Source organism: Lagopus leucura, unplaced genomic scaffold, assembly GCF_019238085.1.
Source record: "Lagopus leucura isolate 7727_CA_CO unplaced genomic scaffold, USGS_WTPT01 Super-Scaffold_100035, whole genome shotgun sequence".
In the NCBI taxonomy this organism is placed as follows: domain Eukaryota; kingdom Metazoa; phylum Chordata; class Aves; order Galliformes; family Phasianidae; genus Lagopus; species Lagopus leucura.
In genome coordinates, this window is record NW_024962284.1 from 2,453,348 (window position 1) to 2,479,762 (window position 26,415).

The following is a 26,415-nucleotide window of genomic DNA, read 5'->3' on the forward strand; positions in this document are numbered from 1 at the left end:
GTCTGGAGCCCCCAATACAGGAAAGATGTTAAGTTCAAGGAGGAAAGGTTTGGACTGGATGTCAGGAAGAAGTTCTTTACAGAGAGGGTGGTGAGGCGCTGGCCGAGAGGTAGTGTATGCTCCGTCCCTGAAAGTATTCAAGACCAGGTTGCCCAGAGCTCCATCAGACCTTTTCTTGAATTCAAGTTTCTTTCGGTATTCAAGACCAGGTTGGATGGAGCCTTGTGCCAGATCTGGAGGTTGGAGGCCCGGTCTGTGAGAGGGAAGTTAGAACTCGGTGATTCTTGGCGTCCCTCCCAACCCCAGCCATTCTGTGATTCTATGTCTGAGAGTACTGTCCATTTCTCAGCCTAGATCCAGTTCATGCCTGGGGAGACAGCAGCATGAATGATGCAGTTCTGTGATCTGTAAGAACCGTAGGGTTTTTCTGAGTTGGGAGTAACCCTTAGAGGTCATCTGGCCCAACTCCCCTGCAGTGAACAGGGACACGTACAGCTCCATCAGGTGCTCAGAGCCCCGTCCAGCCTGACCTTGAACGTCTCCAAGGACGGAGCATCCACTACCTCTCTGGGCAATACATTTCAGTACCTCCCCACCTCTTCCTTATGTCCCTTTTGTATCTCCCCACTTCTGGTTTGAAGCCATCTCTCCTTGTCCTATCACCACAGACTCTTCTGAAGAGTCTGTCCCCTCATTTTTTGTAAACCCCCTTTGAATATTGAAAGGCTGCTTTCAGCACGCTCTGGAGTCTTCTCTGCTCTCAGCGCTCACTGAGAATGTATTTCGGAATGTGGTGCTCACTGAACTAAGTGAAAGAGTTCATCTTCTGAAAAAATAATAATGAGATTCAAAATCTAAGTATTTTTGGCATTTAATCTGCCTGTATAAATTCTGCATACCATTTTACCTCCTCCAGAGACCATAAAAACCTGCTGACTGCCTTTGTGAAAATGATGTATATTCTGTTTAATGGTTACACCTGTGTGAGAAACTGTACACTAAGAAAAGCCTGCACTTACCAGCTGTGCTCCTTTTGGTTTGTAAGTATAGGTATACAGGTGAAAACTTTTCTACAGCATGTACACCATATAGTATTCCAGTTACCAGGACTTCAGTGCACCATCATGACTTTTCAAACATCATTGAGAGTGGCTTGGTGACTGTTAGCTAATTCCCTCAAAAGTTAAAAAAAACAACAACCAAACAAAAGAAAAACACCTGAAGTTCTACAGCAATATGAACTGGACTTGCTTTTTTTTTCTCTAGTTGCTCCTTGCCTGCACTCTCCTCCTCCCCACAGAAGGTAGGTTAGCTTGTGATGGGCGCCACAGTCCATCCAAGAGCTACAAGAGCAGCTTTAGCTGACATTTGTTCTTGGCAGTAACCATCCAGTTGGTAGTCATAGGCCAGGGAAGGTATGATGGGAAATAGAAAAATAAAATAAAATTTAGTAAACAGTAGCATTCCCACAGCACTGAGTGAAGAGCTTGAGGTGGACAAGGTTTTCTCATCATGTTTTGTGAAGCTGCAGCTAAATAAGGGCTCTCTGTGCTTGAATTTAAAGATGGATACTTATAATGCAAGCCAAATAGAGTCTTAGTCCATTTCACTGCTTTCTGGGGGATGTTGCATTAAAAACACCTCTGGGCAGTACATCTCCAGTCACAGCATTTGGGTTATTATCTTGATTTGGCTTGTGGCAATTCCAGATGGCAGTTGAAATGAAAACAAAACAAACAAACAAAGGCTGTGGAAGAATAGATGGCAGAAAATAGTGTTACTTCATAGAAAAGAGTTATATAAAAATTGTGGAAGTTTTAAAGCTGCAGTTCTTCAAGAAAGGCTGAAGAAGTTAAATGACTGCATTTGTACAAAATGTGGCTAGAAGCCATCATATTTCAAGTAATTTAGGTTGTATAATTTCATCCTTAGGGGAATGTCATTTTGACTTAAAGGGAAAATTCTAGAAGAGAAACTTCATCTTTCTTTTTCTCACTGCAAGTGGTGGATACCTTATCACAAAAAAGAGCCTGTTCATAGGGGAATGCCATTGACAGCACTGACTATTCTTTTTTAACCTAAAGTTTCATCTCATTTTAATTGAGGTCATTTTCTAAAATTTTCCATCTGACATCTGCTGTCTATGATGTTTTTTCATACAGATATAACAAACTGCTATGATAGAATGCTAGGTGTTAATCATCATTCTTCCCATTTTTGCTATATTTGATACTGTTGTCTTGTGAGATAGTGGTTTTGGTGCATAAAATGTCATGTTTAAATGTACAGTAATAAGTGTTATTATGTAAGTTTTATATTATTTTTAACTGTAGGTTTCCTTATTTGTTGTTGAGGGGTGTGGAAAGGTTGTGGCTAAAACCTTTTTGGTATATAGTTCATATAAGATAGCATATATCTAAATGGAAGGTAATTCTTTTTTTCCAGAAAATGGGTAGTACACTTTACAAGCTGTGTTCTTGACAACACATAAACAACAATAAGGAGAAACTCATGTCATAACTGAATTATTTAAATAAAACTTTTGCCCAATTTTGGGGGAATGTGAGATGTACTCAAAGTGTTTAATCCTGTCAAAACTTAGCTCACAAATGCAGACTTTTTTGTATGAGCGAAGCATTTCTTTCAACGCTGATAGCCTATCTGACTATAAGAGGCTGAGTTTCATTTTCCTTCCCTTTATTTTACTGGATTCTCTTCTAAGCTCTTGATCTTTAGAAATATAAGAGCTGGTGACATCTGGGAGTAAGTCAGGTCAGCTCATTTACTTAAGAATCCTGTTTCCTACCTTGTATGCCTCCTACTTTAAAGCATTCTGCAGTCTTTGTGTTAATTTGCTTTTGTTGTCCAGACAGTAATACTTTCTAAGAGTCAAGTTTAGTGCTTTCACAGTCCAAATAGGCGATGTATATATAATTTATAAGATACATTAAAATGTCCCTTCACAGATTTACTGAGGTCAATATCAGCATCAGAAATTACTGAGGGCTCATTTGGTGTGATTACTATGTAAGTAGCTAAACAGTAGGAAAAGCAGTTCTCTGTAAATGTTCCAGTTTAATATCCCTGCTCAGAATTGTTTAGGCTACATGAGATAATTGTGGTTATTTTTTTCCGTAATATTTACTGTTGAGAATTTGGCTGAGCAACTGAATGAAGAATACTTTGTTGTTGCAGATGAGCTTTTCTGAATATAAAATTCAGGAAATTCAAGATTGCAGTTCCCACAGCAACCATGGTTTTTTTCTTGGCTTCTATTTAGGGTTTAGAATTACTGGGATAAATACTGTTCCCAGTTCCTCTGACTTTTCCCATGTTGATGTGAGATGAGAACTTGGCTCATGATTTGAGAGTAACTTTTCTGCCTGAATGGTTTCAATTTGTATTTTTTTTCTAGACATAGATGTGTGGGAATAATTATTTCATCTTTTTAATCTTTAAGATTTTTTTTCTTCAAATCTAAACGTTTTTCCAGTGTTCAATATAAATTGCATGGTCCCACAGTGTGCACACATTATCCCTCACTTTATTGCTACTGAGAAAGTCTTGTCATGATATTTTAGATGGAGAATGTGCGAGGAAATTCAGTATCTGAAAAAAAACCCTCCCTTTTGGCAGAATCATATAGACTGACTCAGAAACTTAATTCAGAGGGTGTGGACACATCTAACCTATAATAATTGGTCCCAATAAGCTTTGAGGGTTCTCAGTTACTTACAGTTAGGATACTCATAGAATCATCATAGAATCACCAAGGTTGGAAAGGACCTCCATCATCTAGTCTAACAGTCCACCTGCTACCAATATTTCCCCACTAAATTGTGTTCCTAAACGTTTCTTGAACACCTCCAGGGAGCCACCTCCCTGAGCAGCCCATTCCAGCGTCTGGCCAGTCTTTCAGAGAAGAGATTTTTCCAAATATCCAACCTGAAATATTCAAATATGTTTACAGATATTTTTGTTGAATAGTTAAAAATAAAAGCAGCAAAGAGCAAAGCACTTTTTCGTGGTGTCAGCTGTCGTCTGTGATCATCAGGTACACCTCAGACTGTGTTCTGAAATGGTCACTGTGGTACCTTAATGTGCAGGTTTTAAGTAATGTGTAATGCCTCGATTAAGAGTCAAGCACCAAAGCATCTGAATGTTTACTTCATCTACTTTTATCATTGTGTAGAGTTTTGTTTTTGTTTTTTGTTGTTGTTGTTGTCTGTAACTAAAATGAAGAACTTTGTGGGCTTTTTTAATTTGAATTATGATAGCAAAACATTTTTAGTAGGCTCTGTACTAAAATAGAAGTCGTTTCTAGTTTAAGACAGCCATTTCAAATATAAAGCTTTTGCAGGAAAGGAAGTTAAAGGAATATTCAACCATGGCTGTAGCTTTTCTGTTTCTTTCCACAATAACCTAAAATGAGCTCCCTGTTTTATTTCATTTTTTCTTCAGAGATAGGAAAGGACAAAGACACATACACAGATGATTCAGAACATGGGAATTACGATGTTCGTACAGATCAGTCATTGCTCATTCAAAACAAGCTCACCAGGCAGAAAGCAGAACCTCGAACTAAAACATCTTTGAAGGTAACGAACACAAAACTTCATTAAATTGTATCAATTGAGACTGTATGCTTAAACATTTTCAAAATATAAGTTCTATGGGGTTAGTTAAGCCAAAGTTCAAATAAAGAGGCATTTCATGGAAGGAATTGCAGGAGGTTCCTTACAGAATTAATGCAGGGAATTCTCTGTAGCAGAAGTCACCCAAAATTATGGCAAGTGTTGTAATGGTTTATAATGTCCCATTTGAGAGACTGTAGCCTTCTTGTGAAAAATTGACCATGCGCAGGATTGAGAGCATAAGTCTCCAAGCATGGATTGAAAAAAAAACATCTCACCAGACCAAACTGACAAGTAATCTCAGCTAGTAATCAGTTAATCACAGTACTTATCTCAGTGCATTTCCTTCTAGAGTTCATCTACCATAATGCCAAAGAATTATGATTGATTTTAAGCTTAAAATAGGTTTGTTTTTGTTTTCCCTCTAGATTGGGAGATCTGTGGTTTTCCTCTGAACCATGCATAGTTTATTGTAAGCATAAGACACATGACTTATTCTCACGAAGTTCTGAGTGATTTATCTCTTCAAGCACTAGAAGATTGTGTATTCTTCAGTACAGTTTTAAATAACGATTCTCAGTTTTTGATATATAAAACTGTCAATAATACTTTGCTGCAAATCTAGAACTGCCTAAATTTCTTTAACATCATTTGTTCTTCATAAAGTGCACTTTTCAGTAGGCCATTATACAGTTCTGACATACATCATGCCCTTTATATTTTGTCATTTTAGCACTGAATGCATGTTTCAGTATGAGTCTTCTATCTGATAGCTTGTTTTCTCAGTCCTGCTGTACTGTATTCACTACAGGATTCTCTAAGACATACAGCAGGTCAACATGATCTCTGGGACTGACCATTGGATGCTTTCATGAAAAGCTTTTTTTTTTATCATGATAGCTATCTGATAACTTTGAAATAAGTTTATAGATAATGATGTGTATAGACTTGGAAACCTGTAATGGGGAAATGATGCTTCAGCAATGACAGAGGAGGGTTACAGGTTTTTTATTGGAGTTCTGTTTTAACAGAATATTATTTGTTTTTATTATGTACTCAGACAAAGCCTTTTGTGTTAAATGTGAGGTAACAAAAAGATGCAGAACATGGAATTTGCAGGATTTAAGGAATATTATAGGTAATTGATTACTTTTCACAACAATAAGGTAGCTAAAAAAGTTTATTCACAGATAATGTCTGTCTAGTAACAGACTTCTCACAGTAACTTCTCATTCTGCCAAAGCAAGACATTCTTCTGTTTTCATGTAAAATACAAAATGACTCTATTTTCCTGCACACAGGACTAAAATAAAGTTTATAGGCAGCCGGCAAGTTAACTTTCTTTCAAAGTTCAAGAGGCCCCTAATATTTGTATTAAGTTTAAACAAAAATACCATTTTTGTGTCTCAACCTTTGTACATCCTGACCCACTGAAAAAGCCTTTTTTGAGTCTTCTTTAGCCACATCTGACTTCCAGCCTTGACAAGTTTCATTATAGCAATCACTTTGGAAGCTTCCTTTGGCTTTTATACCGTTTTTTGTAAATGAGACATTCTCCTTCTGTTTAGTGTTTGTCTGCCTCCACAGGAAAAAGGCAGAGGAGATTTATATAAGCCTTACAGTGGAAGAGAAGGTTACTGTCTTGCCTATGGAACAGCGTACAGATCCTTCTGGCAGTTAGTGGAAGTTGTCTAGGGAACATTTAGCTTAGATTGCTAGAACACTAGCAAAAAGGAACTTCAGTTTCTTTTTGGGACTGTTGAAAGTTGCAGTGAAAAGGAGAGAAGACAGCTTTGCAGGAGGTAAGTGCTCTCATATACAAATAAACAGCTGGCATTATTAATAACAAGTCTTCTTAATCAACCAGATCAGAAATACTGCCCTAATGCAGCCTAAAAAGTTAAAAGTGTATTATTCTTCTCCGCAATGATTCTGATTTAGGCTTGGTTTGGAAGTATTGTTTAGCACCTGAGAGACTCAGGGACAAATGGTGTTTTGCAGCTAATGCTTGATGTCTCGGTGATGAGCAGTAACATAAGTTCTGGCAGGATAAAAGCCAATGTACATTTCTGGGGGGAACTGTCTAGTGATCCACATTGCATACATGATGTGTGCTCGCCATGAATCTGTCTTGCATGATGGCAGTTTTTAAAACCTTAACAAACATCAGATAATATAGGCAAGAGCACCTTGATTCCAATTTTAATCTTGGTAATCATCTACTTTACTCATTTCCTTCATTGTGATGTATTACTCTTAATTCTCTGCAGTGTAGCCTGATATTTTAAAATCCACATGAATTTCATATTGACAACCTAAGAGTTGTTCAGACCTATTAAAAAAGTTGTCTTTGTTGTCCATGTTTGCTTTGTTTTCAGCACCAACTGCTACAGAGATTCTTTAGAAAGCATGACTTCCCTCTGCCAAGGAATCTCATGCAGAGGAATGCCAGCAAGTGACAGCTGAACAGAATATGACATAAGTGGTTAATTGTTAATTGTGAGTGAAACGTAGGAAATGAGAAGGTCCCTGAATGGAAGATTGATATTTGAAATGTTCTAGTTCCTCTAAGAAAGGAAAGTGAGCTAAACAGATTCTGTCATTTGAACGGGAAGCTAAAGATGCCCAATGAAGTAGTGAAGCAGTGAATTATTTTGGTACCAGTGACTATAACACGCATAGTGGCAAGATGGGAATATTTGAGAAATTACACTTGCATTTCTTTCTATTTACTGCATTAGTGTTACTGGCCTTAATCAGATGATTTTTTTCCCTAAGAAATGTTTTTTGCAGTCTGAAAAGATAAAGAAAGGGGTTCTAGGAAAACTTGCCCATCTTATCACGATGGGCTCATTGGAAGTACAAAGAAGGGCTAGTACAGTGGCCTAGTTTACTGCCTATTGTGTTATCCACCTCTATCCACTATAATACTGCATGTAAAAAATAGCTTTGTGTTGGATAGGATCTGACACAGGTTCTCTTTCAGACTCTGGAAATGTGTAACTTGTAAAAATTTGAAATAAATTTTAAATAAATGAATGCTTAAAATGTGGAGAATTGTTTCCAATTAGCTGCTGAAAATTCAATGTGACATGAGTAAAACTCATTGTATTCAGTGTAAATTACTACTGTGATTACTGAAAGAGCTACCAGTGAAAACCTGAAACACATTGCTTAGGCTTTTAATTGGATTCTGTTGAATTTCGAGCATGTTTCTTCTGCAAAGCAAATAATTCATTTTAAAAAATTTCACATAAGTTGTTTGGAAAAATTGAATAAATCAATTGTATTCCCAGAATTAATATATTTTTCAATCTTATTTTTTTTTTATTTTCCATGCTTCTGCAGGATTTTTCTCATTCTGTTGCTGTCATGTTTAAGTGCATGATGTTGAGTTACAGTTTCTTAAACTTTATTTGTGCCATCTGTTCTAATCCTGTCAATTTATCTCTAATTTCAGGTACATTATTTCACTCAATCTATCTTGCTCATGTATTCCATGGAAGTCAGGAATGCATGCTCAAAGAGGAGGGTTGGTGATTAAAATTGTTGTAGTGTATAAATCAGAACAAGAAATGGTCATCTGTCAACAATGTACAAGAAAGGAGAACAGCAAAAGGAGCCTCATAGATTATGATTAGTCTGGTAATGCAGTCTAATAACATAAAAGTAAATAAAGTTAAAAAGGAATGATAACAGATAAAACCATTACCTCAGAATAGAGTGACACGGTCAAGTGCAGCACAAGCTAACGCTGTTTATGCTTTCAGTGCGTGGTTCTCATCTGCTGTGAGGTCTCATTAAAAAAAAAAAAAAGGAAAAGAAGAAAAAGGAATCTTTGAAATTAGTTCGGGAATAGCAGGGAAAGTAGTAAGAAATCTTACCACAGCAAAAGATGCAAGTTTAAAAAAGAAAATAAGAAAGAAAATGTCAGCAATCATGGTCAATATGGTTCCTACTTAGTCTTCCTGTTAAATCTAAGGATCAAATAGAGGTGGTTAAATACTAACAGTGAAAAGTTTTGTTGGAGTCACAGGCTTGATCTGAAACAGAGCAAGCATTAATATGGAATCTCAGCTCTGGAAATAAGCCTGTTGCAGTTAGCATTAGTAACATCTATTTCCAAAGAAAACTTAAAGCTGAGAGTTGAGTCATAAGCTCTGAATGTAGACACAAACCACTGAAAAAACATCATCTTTCAGTGTGAATGTTACCACAGATATTTACACAAAGTTTGTGGTAATGATACTAAGGAGAATGAGTAACGAAAATAAGCAGGATGGTTTTCATGAGTCAGCCAGTAATCTCCTTGCCTAATAACATCTTATGAATGCTAGTGAATTGTATTGATAGAAAAGTTTCTCTTATGTGAAATAACCATTTTACTTACTGTGACAACGGAGCAGCTGTTTGTTTATAGGTAATTACATTACCTTAGAAATTCACATATGAGTTCTTGTTCCTCAGATTGTTTCCATGGCTACTTCAGTCTCATACATGATTTGGTAGCCCTGAATTCATCTATTAATATCTCTAAAGCATCTCTTAAAAATTGAAGAGATGAAGAAATACAGAAAACTGTTTTCCTTGCCTTGCATCAAACCACCAGCGTGTTTTTATTGTATGCTACATTCTTCTCCTCTCACTCCTCTATCCCCAGCAGATACTCACTGCAAGAGTACGAAGTCATTTTATATGTTGCAGAATGTTTTACACTGTCCTAATTAGCCTGGAAGACTCCATGCCAATAAACTTTATGGTGACGGTTGTAAAAGTTTGGCGTGTCAGCAGTAGGTCAGTGAACATGTTCACTGGTTAGCTTCCATAAGAAAGCAATTAGCATTCATTTCAAAGTCTATTTCCTTGTCTTTTGTTCTTCAAATGTTTCCTTGTTCTAAGACATTTTCCTAGACCTTTGTATCTCTAAAAATTCTACTGGCAAGGTGGTGCCACCATAGAGGGGTGATGCTGGGGCGAAGTATTGACTTAATGCATGCCTGCTGTTTGTTATATGCAGAAGGCACTGGTGTGTAGTACTAACAAAATCATGGAGTACATTGTTCTCAACTAAGTTGCTACAGGGATGTCTAATTTTTGAAGATACATTTGAAAAATCTATTAACAGTGAGAACAACCATTCATTAGCAAATTTGTTTACTTACATCTAATGTCTTCAAACTTTGCAAGGGTGCTAGACAGAGGCATAAATATTTTGCTGCAGAAATCGGGAGAAGACTGTCTTTAAACTTTATGACTAAGACATACAAAATAGTTTACCGCAGTTGTCTTCCATTCCTACCATGACTCAACATATTACCAGTGAATAATACTGGGCAAATTCATCATGGGCTCTTTAGCTTTGTTACTTCCAGTGGAGATTTTGTCAGTTGCTTTGGCACTCATGGCGCTCTTGTGCACAGCACTTCTGTTTCTGCTCTGTTTGCTGAGACTGTGCATTATTAAGGCATTGTTTAAGTGATCTTGACAGCTGGCATTCTATCTTCATATAAGTGCTAATATTAAAGAAGGTGGAGTTGTGAACGTGGAAGTAGAATTGTGTAAGTTACATCTACCAAAGGCCAGAAGACTCTCACATCTTCTTTAAAGTTACCTCTATTCTTCATGTCTTTATTGAATGCCATACATTGGGTTACCAGAGACACTGAGATTCACTGCTTTCATTTCCAGTAACAGAATCACTTTTTTCTTATTACGTTGTTTCTTTCTCTCACAAATTCCCTGGTGGGGAAAAAAAAAAAAAAAAAAAAAAAAAAAACACAGAGAAAAAGAAAAAAAAGGCAACTCAACAAGCCTTCTTTTAATGTTACTTCATTACTGGTAAGTTGCACTAGACAATCTCCAGAGGTCCCTTCCAACTCCTGTGATTCTGTGATTCTGTTGCACATTTAGTTGTCAGAATTCACATCCAATTCCATTTTAGGGTGGAAATAAATTTTGTTCCAAACATCATCACCTTGCAATAAAGAGATCTTGAGGAGAAAGTTTAGTAATTATCAAATGTAAAAGAAGAATTTTGAGACTCAGCCTTGTGTGTCCACCTATAGTTTCAATCACAGATAGTGTTCTGTTGGTATCTTTAATTTCTTTTAAATAATCTTACAAATTTGAATCCAAATTCCACAACCTGCGTGGAGATCAGTTGAACTTCATCATCTCTTGTAGGGGAAAAATAAACACATTTTGCTGTGGTGTCTCAATTCTTGTGTGATATATCAGTAAGCATTGAAGTAACTGAATCCTACCTTTGTTGGCTATGGCTGGGAAATGGTGTTCTTGGATGTTCTTATAAATGTGAAACTACCTTAGATTCTTTTTAGAAAGTGAATGATGGTCCTTGAACTCAGAAATTGAAACACAATCTGTTCACGCAGCTACACGTCAAAGTAAAAGTTGTCTCTCCTTGTATATATCTACTTGTGTCAGAATAACCTGATCTGGGCTGAGTCCAAGGCACTTTGTGCGTGCTGCCAGGTTAGCACTCTCATTGTGTTTTGTTTGGCCGTTACTTCAAATTTCAGGAAAATGTGAAGCAGATCTTAAAATGTTATTAGTAAAGGTCTGCTTTCCAACTATCTGCTTTGCCCATGAATGTTAATGAAAATCTTATGCATAAAACTAACAAGGTAAGCAATTTTGTCCATGTCAGACTCTATTTACTGAGTGTTGATAGTAAGAATAAATTAAACTATCAGAGAAACACATGTGGAATCTAGTAAATGTGACTTTTCATAGGTTAGACTCACGGTTAAGTACTTGGTTTTGCCTTGATAAAAGTTCTCTTATCACTCTTCGAACTAGAGTTATTAATGGCATGTTTAGACATACATCAGTTTGATGATTCCACTATGTTAAAGCTTCAGTCTTGAATTTCTTCGTGAACGGTCAGTTGTTGTCTGTACTATATCACTGTATAAATGAATGCCAAGATAATTTACGATGGCTATTTATTAACCCCTTCGAATCACTAACACAAAAATAGAAAATGCAATAAACTATTTCTAAAAATTAGCCAGATGAGTAGTGATTGAAATTGCAAGCTTAAGAAAGCTCTGCATTAAGGAAAACAATACTTCAATGCAGAGCTTCATTTTTATGTCAAAGGTGAACATTAAAAGGTTCCAATTTAGCTTCAAAATGTTTAATATTAAATATTCTCTCATATTACCGTTATATATGAGGGCTGCTCCGGAAGTAATGCCTCCTGTTTTATTTTGTCGTCTCATGACATCAGAGGTGGATGTTGATGATATGGCAGTAGAAGTTGAACATTCCTACCAGTGTTCCATTGCACGTTCTTGCCATGCGACAGATGGCAGCAGAGGGGCACTCTGACAGAATGGCAACATTTAACTTTTAAATGATTAGGCCTGGCAATATTACCTCTCTGAAACGGAGGAATTTTGGCAATCACCTCAGGCAACCTAAGCAGCTGAGAAAGTTGCAGCTGTTGTTGGTACTCTTGGTGAGGCTCTTTTCTCCACAGATTGATTGCATATGAAGTCAATGTTGTCAATGGAATTATGAAGCATTTTTAGTTATTTCTTACATAACTTTAAAATCAGGAACTCAGCACAAGGATTGTAATTAAAATTTGTCTCCTTCTGACTTATCTGTGAGTTGGTGATGGAAATACCATTATGGTTACAGAAAGGTGGGATGCGTGCTACATGGATTCAGGATGTTGTTATTAAAAGCACATAAAATTGTTATATTTTGCTTCTGTCGTGTACTAACAGGATTTCCAGCAATCTGCTGCCAATCACCAGTGAATTCAGTTTGGCATATTTAGCACTTCACTGGAGATACCTTGGGAGTCTGTGGTTTCTAGTGTAGAGCACAACGAGTTTACCACAACTGGGAAGCTGAAAACCTAATAACATGCATTTTTCCAAGAGTTTATTGTGTCAAGGCACAGTTTTCTGAATTAAGCTGTTCAGATGTTGCGAGATGATGGTTTATGAAAGGAGTGTATAAGTTTCTATTCTGCCTTATTTTCTGTTTTTTTTTCTTCGAATGAACTGAATCTCCTAAGAAATGCTGGTTCTTTCATTTAGTCTGTTATTATTGCCCAAAGGTTCTGCTGATTTCTTTACCCTACATGGCTTATTAGGATAGTCCTTCTTAGTTCCTGTACCTTTCCAGCAGCAAGTCTTCAAAGCGAATTTCTCAAACAAAACATAAATAGGTTTCCATACCAGATTCCAAGTGTAGGAAAGGTGATCAGGTGGCTGCTGCTGATATAAACATTGATCAGGCTGATTTTGCACCTGTTTTCCAAGTCAAACAGGAAATATTAATTCTTTGATTGCAATTAATGTTCTCTTTTCTCCGTACACATTATGTATCAGATCAGCTGAAATCACTGTTAAATTATGTATAATAAATGTGTATAAATATCACCAGTTAAATTATTTCACTGACGTGAAACCAGCGAAACAAATGTAGCAGTGGCTTCACTATTACACGTTTCAGTCTGTGCATTTGTAAGAATCAGATCCTCTGAAAATGTTCTGAAATGAACAGATGGGAAATTTCTTTCTACTGACAGTGCAGATCATTATTTATTGAACGCTGCCCCTGGAGATTTCTGTTCAGTGCAGATGAACCTGAGGGCATATTTGCACCATTGTTAATCTGCTCTTGCAGTAAAGTTTTTTTCCAGGAGAGAAGAGCAAGGTGAACAATGTCTAGAAAGTCTAGTCCAAAGGAAAGGTAGAGGTGTCCTACTGAAAGGGAAATTTAATTTGCAGAATGTCTGTACAGAAACTGCATGAGCAGAAACTATAAGATATACATCATCTCTCCCCATGGGGGAATTTTGGGCAGGCTTCTCCTGTTGTTTTGCCAACTTCATGGAACATAAAAAGAAGCCAATTCAAGTCAGCTTTTGTGAAAAGCTTATGCTGGAATACTACATTGCTACCCCAAAGCATCATTCTTATCTGCAAGTCATTACAAGAATTACCGAAATTGAGTGGGTTCTGGCAAAGAAGAGTGGTAGAAGTAGCTAGAGAAGGTAAGGGGTAGAAGAGGAAATAAGAGATTACTTGTGAGCAGTGAGGGAAATGTGTAAACAAGCACTTTTGGGACTAATGCTGCTACCTGCTGAAGAATGTAGGAGCAATTTGAAGGTGACAGAAAAAGGATGCCCGCTTGGTCTTCCTCATTAAAATGAGGTGTAAGACAGTGGGTAGTTAGGCCTGCCAGTGATGCCAGTAAAGAGTATGCCAGAGGATGAGCAACATCCAAACTGTAAAAACACAGGAAGCTGTGCAAAAGTAGGAGAATCCATAAACCGTGCTTTACTGTTGAATTTTGTCTTTCAAGGGCAGAATGGTATAGAAACAGGGTTCCTGTGTCATAGATGTCATTTTTTAAAAATTCTTTTTTTTACAAATGGGTCTGTGTATAAGGACTGCACTATTCTAGTCATGATATGAAATGTGATTTGGGTTTCTAGTATACTTTTAAAAACACCTTTCAGTTCCCAGAACAAATGCAAGTTTACACTGCTGCGAGTAAGATTTGAATGTATTATTTTTGGTCAGATATCTAGAAGTAAAAAGCCAACATGAATAAAAGCCTTGTTTTGTTGTGGGTTTGTATTTGTTTGTTTGTCAGTGATAAGATTTAGTGATCCTGTAAACCTATTGAAGCACAACATGAAAGTCACAGCTCCAGGCAAGTAGGACTATGTTTAGATCTCAAATACCCATTTTCTATTTACATATTCATTATTGAAATACATAGGCAGGTATGTACCTTGGAGCACATAGTGGGTGCTTTCGTGGGTTGCTTTGAAAAGTTGCATCCAGAAAATAAAGGCAACTGAGGCCATCACAAGCTGCTGGGGAGAAAAAAAAACCTAATTGTATTTAAATGGAAGCTTACATTTACATAATATTTCCAAAGATGAGTTGATGCAATTTTGTAGCAATGAATGGTCTGAGAATTGCTCATTGGTTGTTGTTCTGGAAGGAAGAAAACAGAGAAGGAAGAATAATCTTAGAAAACATTTTTTGCAGACTTGAGAAGACCTCAGAAACACTGAATGTGTAGAAAGTTAGCTGTGAGGTGTATGGGAGTATTAAAAAATAAAACACCTTGCACAAACAAACGAGCTGGTATCCAGTGTCTCTGCTGCTGGCATCACACACCAACACATGGTTCCACTTATGAAAGGAGAGAGTAATAGTTGGGTATGACTGAATTTTTTATTAATGACTGAGCTTTATCTCAAACAGTCCAAATAAGATACAATTCCATGAGAAACAATCTAGCTGATAAAAAGTAATGCATCATCAACAGACTTCTGATGGTGCGAGTGATGCATTTTCCTTAAAACTCCCATGCATGTTCTGGACAGACTGCTGTGTTGAAATGGTGCTGCAGCCTCCAGAAGACGGCAGCTGTTTCTCAGTTTGCCTTTTCAAATTTCAGACTCTTCATAGGCTGACACCAGTTGATATAGTCGCCGTCTATTCTGAATCATGCAAAACACAGACTGTAAAAATAGCTTGCAGCAGCACTGCGTAAAGCAGGCTTTTCTGTATTGAATCAGAGGATCCATTGCGTTTACAAGTGTGAGGGAAGGAACTAGATGAGACTTAAGCACTTTGCAAAAGGACTTCGGCTGGGGTATCTGAGGAAACGTCCTCATCAGTAATGTTTCCTTTTTATTTTTTTGAAATTATTTTTCTTCAGGAAAAAAAAAAATAGGATTGTTTTATAAAATTTTCCAGGTACCAAACTTGGTTTAATTTCCTTGTCTTTCAGCTTCATTAATTCTGATAGGAAAGTAAGTATTAGAAGTGTTCATATCTATACACGCTAGATAAAAATTGTAGGATTTTTTGCACTGCTGACAGAAATGGCTAGATTGTGATTGTTGTAAAGTTATTTTAGTTTGTTCTGTTCTAATTGAGATGAACTCCTGAACAACCAATGCAGAAGAACTGCCTGTTCTTGTGACTTGCTCTTTATATATTCATCCCGTGGATATGTGGACATCTCTGTGCTTCAGGAAGTGCTGTGTTACAGGGAACTTGTGATGGATCCGTTCATCTTTATGAATGCTGTATTTAACAGATTTTAATTTTATCTTCTCCAGACTGATGCCATGGCATCGTCAGGCCTCTTCTTCAAAGATGGCAAGAAACGCATTGATTACATCCTGGTCTACAAAAAGTCGAGTCTACAGGTAGAAAAAAGAAGCACATTTGAGAAGAATTTGAGAGCAGAAGGGCTGATGTTAGAACGAGAGGTGAGTTCTTAGTTGATGTGGTATAAAGCAAACTTTGCAATGCTGTCTTCCTGGACTAAACTTATAACAGATTCCTGATGATTCGTAAGTGTTTCTGGTCAGACTTGTCCCTTTGTTCACTGCTAATATATTAATCATAGAATCATAGAATGGCTTGGGTTGGAACAGATCCCATCAAGCTCCCAAGTTCCTGCAGCAGGCAGGGCTGCCAACCTCCCCATTTAATACCAGCCCAGGCTGCCCAGGGCCCCATCCAACCTGGCCTTGAACACCTCCAGGGATGGACGAGGCATCCACAGCCTCTCTGGGCAGCTGTTCCAGCACCTCACCACTCTCTCTGTGAAGAACTTCCCCCTGGCATCCAACCTCCATCTCCCCTCCCCTCCCACCTTAATGTATAACCTGTATGTCTTCTTACAGAATGCCTATTTAATCTCCCTATATTTTTAAACGGGTAATGATGACAAGTTAATCCATCCCTAGCTTACATGTCTGTATTGAGTTCTTTGAGCTAGAATAGTTTACAATTTATATGCTACTTGGCAGGCTTCCAAATTTTCTGGAATGCAATTAGAAAAACAAGCAAACAAACAAAAAAACCAGCCTTTTATTCCAGTCATACTTAGTAAAATATCAGAAGTCATGCCAAGTCTCACTGTTAACCCCCTTTTTCTTTGCATGCTGAAACCTTTAAACACTAAGAACTTTGAATATTAAGGATTTCTTTCTTTACATTACAGAATGATTTTGTCAGCTTTGCTCTGATCTGTAATAGCTTGTTTTCCCAAGAGTCCAAATTAATATCCCTCTAGGTTCCTAATTAGGTTCCTAATAAAGTTGCTGATACTATAGGGATTAATTAATATTTTTATCTAGATGCTCACTATCAGCCTTTCATATCAGTATTTATTTTTAAATTGTTCTCTGCATTATCAGAAAAAAAAAAAGTATTTATGTCCTTGTTTGTCTTTTCCATTCCTTTCTGTGTCTTAGTTTTAATGCTGCTCTTTATTGCACTTTGGTGGATATTTTTGCCATGAAATTTGAAAAACTACTTCAAAAGGATGTGAAGCTGTTGTGATGAGGATAACAGTACTGAGAATGTTAACATAAAAATAAACAAATTCAGGAAAACAGCCTTGCAATTTTAATGTTCTGTGAATTACTGCTAAAAAAGACATGTATTTAGTCTTTCTTAAAGTAAGTTCCTGTAGTTCATGTGTCTTTTACCTTGATTATTTTCTTTAGCTCAACTTGGTGGAACTGCTGTATGTGTTCTGTGTGAAAGCAGTAATGTTTTAGCTGCTTGCAAGTCCTTGCAATAGCAATACAGCATGCTGAAGATTTGTAAATAACTGGCCTGGAAGTTTTGTTAAACTTATTTTTAAGTTTTTAAACATTATTTAGAATCTAATAGGAAAATAAAAACCTGATTTTCAGATATCTATTGAAATAGGAACGATCTTCAGCTGGAGTCAATTTAGAAGCACTGACATTTCAGACAAAATGTGTTTGTATAAGATAGTGATTCTAAATATCAAGCTGTTGAAATTGCTTTCCAGTATTATTTTTTCCTTGTCTTTGGAGAACAATGAAATCCTAGAAGCAATATCAAATAACTTTGACACGACCTTATGGCACCGATGGGCAGCATTTTTGAGCACTTAAAATTCATTTTACTCTCTGACTGAATTTTCCTCTATCTTTGCTTACCAAATCTTGTATAATTCAAATCTTGGGAGACTTTTATCAGACTCAACTCTACCAAAATGTTTGATTACAAAAAACTCAAGCAAATACATTTGGGACAGGAATTTAACACTGAAATACTGATTAAAAAAAATAAATACAGGAACATTTGGTGTTGAAACTCTTGTTTGTATTCATATAAATATGTGATAAAAAACATTTCTGTAAAATATTCCTCATAATTTTATGGGGAAAAAAAAATCATACAGGGATCACATTTGAAGTTGATAACTGTCATCATGCTTAATTTTTTCTGGATTTTCTGTCTTGGCAAATTGGGATCTGCAGGTTTGTCTTATGGCTCTAACAGCTGAACACCATTGCACTATTCTCCTTAAATGTGATACGGATTGAGGGGTCTCAAAAGGACTCATCTGATATTATTTTGATGCTTTAAGCCTTTCTTTACTTCAGCTAGGTTTATAAGAACTGTCCTACAGGTTCTTTTTGGCAGTTTCTTGTTCACTCATATGACAGGATTTGAGGTGGGATGGAAGCTGTTCATTTCCTATTGTCTGTCTCAGCACTTGTGACATTTTCAGGCTCTCATGACGAAATTTAACCTTGAATTTAACCTATTTAGAAGTGTGAGTGCCTCATGGGATTGAGTTATTAAATTTGTTTATTTTTTACCACTTTTGCAGCCAGCTGTAACAAACAGTGATATCATGTTTGTTAAAATTCACTGTCCGTGGGAGACGCTGTGCAAATATGCAGAAAGAATGAACATCAGGATGCCTTTCAGGTAAGGTGGAAACTATTTTAATGAACTTGTAATTTATTGCTTAAAATATATTTAAAAAACCTATAATATTAGTTACTTTAATACTCAGTTTCTTGCCTGTGCTAAACAAATTCCTTGTACCTTTTTTGCAGTAAATATTATTGGAATAGTGAATATCTCCTGTAATAACACTGAAATGTTAAAAGGTTTAAATGTTCATTTTCAACTCAATTCATCTTCTTCTCGAGAGAGGAAAGCTTTGTTGTGTGCTGTAAACCTGTGTGACTCATGGAAAATTCCCTTGCAGAACTCCTTTTTCACTTAAATTGCCAAATTCTCCATCTTTCGTATCCCATAATGTGGCTCTCTTGCATTGGTCCTAAGCCAGAAACTTAGTCATTGTGAAGCATCTTTAGCTCAAATCTGGTTTCAAATACCCAGTTACATTCTGAGTTTCTACATCATCCCATTAAGTGTGCAAAGTCCTTTCCATTAAAAAATATTTTCTGTGACAGTCATCTACTGACTGCTTAAGAATATTATTATAGTGCCATTTGAGCTCCCCCAATTTGAATGATTGTCTACATTTTAAATATACCACTGAATGTTTGCGTATGTGTACACAAATACATAAACAATCTAAATTCCCATTCCAGAAGTACTTCTTTCTTGCTTTCAATACTTGACATCACAAAAGTTGGGTTTTAATAGCGATTTGAATTCTTTGTCATTTTAGCAACTTCATAGATCTGTAGGGGTCTTCAGGAAAAAAAAACAACAAAACAGTCAACTTTCAGAAGACTGCTTTATTTGTAAGCTGCTCATAGTTGTGTTTGTATTCAGTGCTTCACCTTCCTAGTTTGCTTTTGAGTCAAATGCTACTGGTCAGAAAGAAGCCTACTGCTCACCTCCAGCTCTGTGAGTAGTATGCACTTGGTCACCATTCCTTTTTCTCTTCTAGAGGATTTAAAAAAGAATTAAAGTGAGATCGCAAGCTAGACCTTGTGCGAATATTTCAAATAAGCTAGTCCTTTAATTGCACTTTTTAAATTAAAATTGAACACAATAGTGAATGCAAAGTAGATTCAGATTAGAGCAGAGGTCCATCTTGCTTTGCAAGCAGCCAGTCTGGTCTGTTCCGTACAGGAGCAGAGCAGCATTCCATGATACCATCTGTATTTCCAGAAGTCTGTGGTTTACTGACATGCCAAGACAGAATTTGTGTTCACCTTTGTTTTTATTAACCTCTGCTAGCCTTTACATGGATGAAAAAGTAGCCACGTGCACTTCCATAACAACAGCCTGCAGTCACACACTATAGAAATTAACTTCATGTTCTGCCAAAAGCACTGTCCTTATTTTGTTTTAAGTCTTGAGCTTGCTTATTTAAGTTCAACTTTTCTAAACTCAATGGCACCTATTGTTTCCTGAGCTATTATCCTCATTCAGTGGGCAAGGGAAGCTCAAATCATATCACAATTGCAATGAACTAGTCCTAAGAACAGGTTATTTGACTTTATCAGAATAATCAGCAGCTTCTGTCTGTTTTGGATACATAACTGAAGAAAAGAACTTAACCTTCCTGGCAGTGTTTCAATGCAGGGAATGCATCATCCTGTGCAGCACTGCAAAACTTTGGCTTTCGGTTATGGTCCTTACAACGCCAAGTATCAGTATCAGAAATGAATAATACATGAAGAATAAGTCTCCTGAATTGGACTCAGACTTCTTGGGTTTATTCTGCTGAATGCAGGAATGTAAACACAATCTACAGAGTTATTATATATGTTAATAAAAATTTCTTTTCCTGAGAAGTAACAATTTTTTGCACAACCAAAGGACTAACCAGCATCCTAGAACCCAATTTTAGCATGGCATGATGCCTAAATATGTTGGCAGATTCATAATATGCATAATGTAAGCAATATGAGATGGAATTTTTTTCTAGCATTTCAAAACGCTGCGGGAATCAGTTACCTTCAAATATAATAAATGTAAATGCTTTCAAAACTAATTTCTGTTAGGACAATATTTAAATCATGACTTAATTATTATTATTATTATTTTTAAAGGTATTTTTGTGAACTATGAGTCAGGAGAAACAAAACTGAGATGTTCTAAACGCACCAATGCTCGCTTTATCAGTGTTCACAAGTATTTCTTGTGAAACATAAGTTATCCTTGTGTATCGTGAAGTTGTTTCTGGTTCTAACTGGGCTCCATTTGTGCAGAACAGCTAAGAGTGATTTAAGTGGAACTTTGGAAGCTTTGAAAAATGAATCAATAAATCTGATGTCTACAGATGCTGTAATAATTCTTTTTGGTTTCACTTACAACTCTACCTAGCTGTACCAAGTGTCAGGCTGCCAACAGCCTACAGATTGCTGGACAGATGAATTTGTTATTTTGGTGTATCTTAATGAATCTCAAATACTGTACAGATGGGCAGTTGCAAATCTTGTTACCTCTGTTGGTTCTGGTTGAATTTATCATCTGATGGAGATTTACGTACATCTCCAGAGTGGGAATGCCATTTTTATGTGGGTTAGAATGAAGGATGAGGGAGAATATCAACTGAAAATAATGTTAAGCCTTCATGTTAATGTGTCTACATAAACTTGCTTTTATTCCTCCTAAATAAATGAACCATGTACAAGATGAAAGGATTTAGACAAGTTTTAAGTACTACATATGTAAGATGGTGTGAAATGAATACAAACACAGCAGCATTTGAACACTGTCTAATGGTATCTTATGAATGAATCCCTGATCAGATATTATTAACTACAATACGTAGCTGAAATGTAAGTTTCTCTGAGGAGCAAATTTCAGTCTTGAAAACACTCTGTTTCAGTTTAATTTTAAACTGTTTTTCATCTTTCTGTCTATGAAAATGCATGTTTTGTATTGTCTGGTGTTCTTTTCCTAATGTATGTGTCCTTTTCAACTGTCTTTTGCTTGATTATTTTCAGCTGATTTTTGCTGTTCTTTCAGGAAAAAATGTTATTACACTGACTGGAGGAGCAAAACCATGGGCAGGTTGGTGGGTGATGTGTAGCTTCTAATATTCCAAATAGTCACCCAGCTAAATAAAATCCATTTGCAGTTGTAAATTTATCCAGGAAACTTGGATACATCAGATTATTTCACTGAAAACTCAAAATACGTTAGCTCCAAGTGTTAAAATATTCTGTAACAAGATGCAGTACTTTAAAGTTTTGCCAGTTCTCATTTTAGAAATGCAGATGCGCTTACGCCAGGAAAAAAAGTGACCCATTTCCTGGCAGCAAAGATTTTATACTGAATCCAGCTCTACAGTTACGTCTTCTCCTACAGAGAGATGTTTCTTTAGCATGTAAGCTACTTTTGAGTGCACGTCTTCAGTCTGAATTCTCTCGTCAGCTATTTCTTTGGAGGTGCAAATGTATCATCTCTCATATGCATTCTGTTGATCAGGACTAAATCAATGACAAGCTTTGCAGGCTGGTTTGAATTTTTATTTGATAGCTGACAGTAATGTTTTTGCTGCAGTAGGAGACCTTTCACTCTCTGAGCTCTCACAGTATCACCAGGATTGGAAAAGTCCTCCCAGATCATCTGGTCTAAGAGTCCAACCTTTCAACCTTTGACTCTGCCATTACTGTAAATGGATCTCTTTCCTGAAAGCCATCCAGCCATAGCATTGGATGCCAACCTCACCTCCAGTTGCTCCTGGCAGTTAGGAGGGAAGTGAGTGAAGCAGGAGGAGCCTGGGCGAGCCAGGGAACCGTAACTGCCCCCTCCTGCTTTAGTCAGGTGTCATGAAGTCTTGTAAATCCTAATTGCCTGTGGAAAATGTATGAAAATGTTTACAAGAGAAATCTCCTGAAAGAGTTTTATGTTCTGGGTTTTCTTGAGAGGAATCTTTTAAATTACATTCGATTTTGGTTCTCCTGCTGTTACTTTAGATGATGAAGAGTTCTCATTATTTTCCACGAACAATTTGCAGAGTCTCATGGTAACAGTTTGCAAAGTAATCAGTTAGCAAAAATAGGCAATGTACTGCTGAACATCAAAGTAAGACAAAATACATAAACAAGTTAAAGTGAAACAACCTATAACATAAATTTACAACTGCATTTTTCCTCTTTCCAATCATCCACATGCTTGCTCCATTTTAGTGTGCATTATGAAAAAGTGATGTGCTTCGTAATGCAAAGGCAAAATTAACTGAGCTTACTGCAAAGTTATTTTTTTTAAATCCATCTGGTGAGTCCTAGGTATTAAACAAATTTGCCTTCCTTGTTTAGAAGGACAGATGTCTGAAACGTTGTTGAAGTCATACAGTACCTGTGAGCCAAGTAGTAAACAATTTTAATGACAGCTTGAATTTACATTTGAGACAAGTGTTTTTTACCTGTGATTTAACTGGAATTTGGGGCTCTTTTTTTTTAAATATATTTTCTCTGACATTCTGTACAGTCAGGTGCAGAAAGGAATAATTTGGGGGAAAAAAAGCTAACTTTAAAATTGCTGACACACATCTCATCATTCTCATTGTTGCTGCTGTCATTGTCTTTTGCATCTTAAATCTTCTCAGGTTTAACTTCTCTGTAATTTATCAAGCATTTCTGAACATTTCTAAGCTAAGTGGGGCTTACGGGAGGTAGGATGGGGAATGTAGATTTAAATCTTTGTACATCAAAGGTAAAATTCTAAAGCCACTGAGTTTCCGTGGTTAAGAATACGGGTAATGCTGTTACATCAGGCCTTACTGTGATATATGCGTTTCTCTGAATCTGTCAGTGCAGTGTGGTAGATGTGTATGTCTGCACGTCTGTAAGTCTGTAAAAGATAATTTGGAGCATGCTTAAAGCAGTGAAGGTGAATGTAACACTTACCGATAGAATGTGTTTCTTCTGCATGATATCTACATGATATCTCTCTCCCTATTTATTTATTTGCATAAATTTACGGTCATGTATGTTAAATTGACCTTGTATCTGCCCTATGAGACATCCCAAAGCCAGACTTGTAGAACCTCTTGGTTTTTTTTGTCAGAATATGAGAGGCAAACACAGAAGAAATGGCTGGGTACTGACTGATGTCAAAACATCCTGCATGAGCAGTTGCTCAGTTTTGGTGTCTCGTTCCATTATAACCGTGGATTCTGGTCAGAAAATCCAAGTAGTGGTTTCATAAGAAGAAATAATTGCTCCTTTAAGTCACTGTGGTTAAAGAGTGAATAAGTGACAGAAGATCACTTCTATACACATAACATGTCAATATGGAGGTGCTGTATATCAAGTTGCCTTAACTCCTTGAAACCCCAGTCTCAGTGGATGGCCTCATCATGTTAGATTAGTTCTCAGGGCACCAAATTCACTTCCATAGTGCTTCTTTCCACTGGCATCAGCTGAGTGGACATAATCTGCAGGGATTTTTGGACTTAGTTTATTCCAATTCTGTTCAGAGCAGAAAGGATGTTGAAACCATTTCCTCTTGTCCTATCACAACAGTGATAGGGGCAATATGAGCATGTTGGCAGAGCTGATTTCTTTAAAATAATCATTATCAAATACATTATTTTTTTTTTCAGATTTTGGAGAGTAAAAACGATCAAGTCTTTTTTACATCATTTTACATTACTTTTTATTAGTCTAAAATAATTTCACAGTATAGAATCTGATATCAGATGCATTGTTCTTCTTCCTGATGTATCTGCATACCTGCCTGTTTAAAAATATATAATAAAAATCAGCATGTTGAGAACAGGAAAATAAAAGACAATCACATGAAAACTTCTTAGATATACTGTGTGCAACTTTGTGCTGGAGAGCTTCCATTGAAACTATTAAGATAATCATCTTGCACAGTAAGATATTGTTTGAGAAGGGATGCATCTGTGTGGGAATTGTCTTCTGTTTCAGCTTTATGAACTCAGTTCATGTGAGTTCTGTTTCTCATAATGCTTAGTATCAAGTGTTTCCCTCAGGTGCAGAACAATTAAATACCTACCGTGCACCAACACCTTAGTAAACATGTAGCAAGAAAATATTGAGAATTTTAAATGCAAATTTAAAATGATGATGCCACACTTGGTTTAGTTTTCTCTCTGACATGGTGTTAGATAAGGGTAGAGCTTTCACTGCTTTTGTGGATAATAAGGGTCACTTTTCCACAAAAGCATCTTCTCTGCCTGAGCACAACTTCCTGTGTGCTCACTTTAATTAGGAAATGGAGAACTCTGCTTCTGCTTAACACAGGGATTCTGTATTTATCTCTAGCAAAAATCATGCACTTAGCATTACACTTCTTGTGGCTCCCTATATGTCAGGCACACGTTGGCACTGAGTGAGGCCCACATCCCACTGAAAAATATTATGGGGGAAATATTTACCAAAATTCCCCTTTTTTTTTTTCTTTCTTTTTTCCAGTATCTCTCATTTGATTCTGCTGTCATAAGACATCATTCTGTAGTGAGATCTACTCTTTAAATACACACAGTTATTGCAGTCCAATATAAGAAAAATGCAGGCCAACAAGCTGTGTAAAATTAGAGAAATAAGAAGATAAATTTCAGCATTTGCTTGGAAATAAACTATGCTGCAGTGTATTATTCCATCTATGGACACTGTCCTGAGATACTGTTTAGTCAAAATGCCAGTGGAAGAAAGCCTTTTATTTACCTGTATGTGAACTGCAGGTAGTATAGCTTTTGCTTCATTTGTTATATCGCTATACTGTTTCCCGAGGTAAAGTCAGGAATTTACCTGTTTTCATTGCATTTCTATTATGATGTCACTAAATATTCAATGATGGATATAGAATTAGCCAGTGGATAAGAGCGTGCAAATTTACATTTGTTATTTTCTCAGTTTGCAGAGGAATATGAGAGAGCTGAAAAGTTGGTTGCCTAGAAATCCAATGAAGCTCGATAAGGAGGCCCTACCAGATCTTGAGGAAACAGATTGCTACACAGCACCCTTTAGCCGTGCTCGCATACACCAGTAAGTGTTGGAACTGGAAACACAGCTCCTCAGACCAGAAGGGTTTTCTATTTTCTCTCTCCTCAGCAAGTCCCATAGAGGCAGCCATTAACAGATGGTCACTGGCAAATACCCAGTAGCATGTCTGATATTTTCTATGAAATTTACTCTTAAAGCAAAAAATCTGCTCTCTGTTACTTGTTATTGGGTGTTGCTATTTGTTATTTGGTTACAGCTCGTACTACAGGCAAAAGGTTGACTAAAAAATGACCGCCACTTTTTTTTGGTTTAGAAGTTTGTTTTATTTTCCATTACATTACAAAATGCAAATACTTGCTCAAATTTGCTTACCTTGATTAAATGTTTTACTTAGGCAAAACCTGAGAAAGCTGTTGAAACTGGCAACACCTGGAAATGGGCTAAGTACATTGTCAGGGTTTTTGCTGTCAGCTGTGCATTTTAGAAATGCTGTTGTCTGTGAGAGAATAAATATATATACTCCGAAGAAAAACTGTATGTGATCACCATCAACGTGCTCATTTGATCTAGTTTAACTGTGTTACAAATTTTTTAAGCAACAAAAGAGTAGAAGTGTTGAAATTCTAGCTGTTTATTTTAAAATTATTTTGTGATACTTATTTAGGAGAGGGAAGTTCATATGAAGTAAGTTAGGGTGAATAGGTTTTTTTCTTCTCAGTAAAGAAGCTATGTGCAGACAGACTGACTTCACCCTAGAAAGGCAGAATAATTGCATTATTATCTCAGGTTTTTTTCACTAATTAATAATATTGCAGCGGGTCAGTTGCTCGTTCATGGTGCAGTTTTTCAACATGCTCAGCTGACGTGATGAACTGCAATAGTGTCACCTTTGGCACAGCTGAGAAGGGAAAAGCTCCCACATGTCACATTTCTGGCATTCAGAATCCTCAGCCATCTGGGAATGGCTATTTGTGATATTTGGCTCTATCTTAGGATTCTCTGAGGGGAGGAAGTTGTGGAGCTGCTCCTCAAGCATCCGGTGCTCGGAGACGATCATTATTTCTCCCTGAATGGCAG

General features: G+C 36.8%; 1 protein-coding gene across 2 annotated transcripts in view; it reads left to right on the forward strand.

The window, feature by feature from the left end:
* Positions 1-26,415, forward strand: part of ANO3 (anoctamin 3) — a 113,541-nt gene that overhangs the window by 43,123 nt on the left and 44,003 nt on the right. Inside the window, exons 4-8 of one of the 2 annotated variants that reach the window (XM_042882723.1) lie at positions 4,462-4,598; positions 15,766-15,918; positions 18,312-18,412; positions 21,386-21,430; positions 25,249-25,380. In XM_042882723.1, the coding sequence (XP_042738657.1) occupies positions 4,462-4,598; positions 15,766-15,918; positions 18,312-18,412; positions 21,386-21,430; positions 25,249-25,380 (568 nt within the window). The remainder of the gene's footprint in view (positions 1-4,461; positions 4,599-15,765; positions 15,919-18,311; positions 18,413-21,385; positions 21,431-25,248; positions 25,381-26,415) is intronic. The other variant, XM_042882724.1, reaches the window with a different exon arrangement.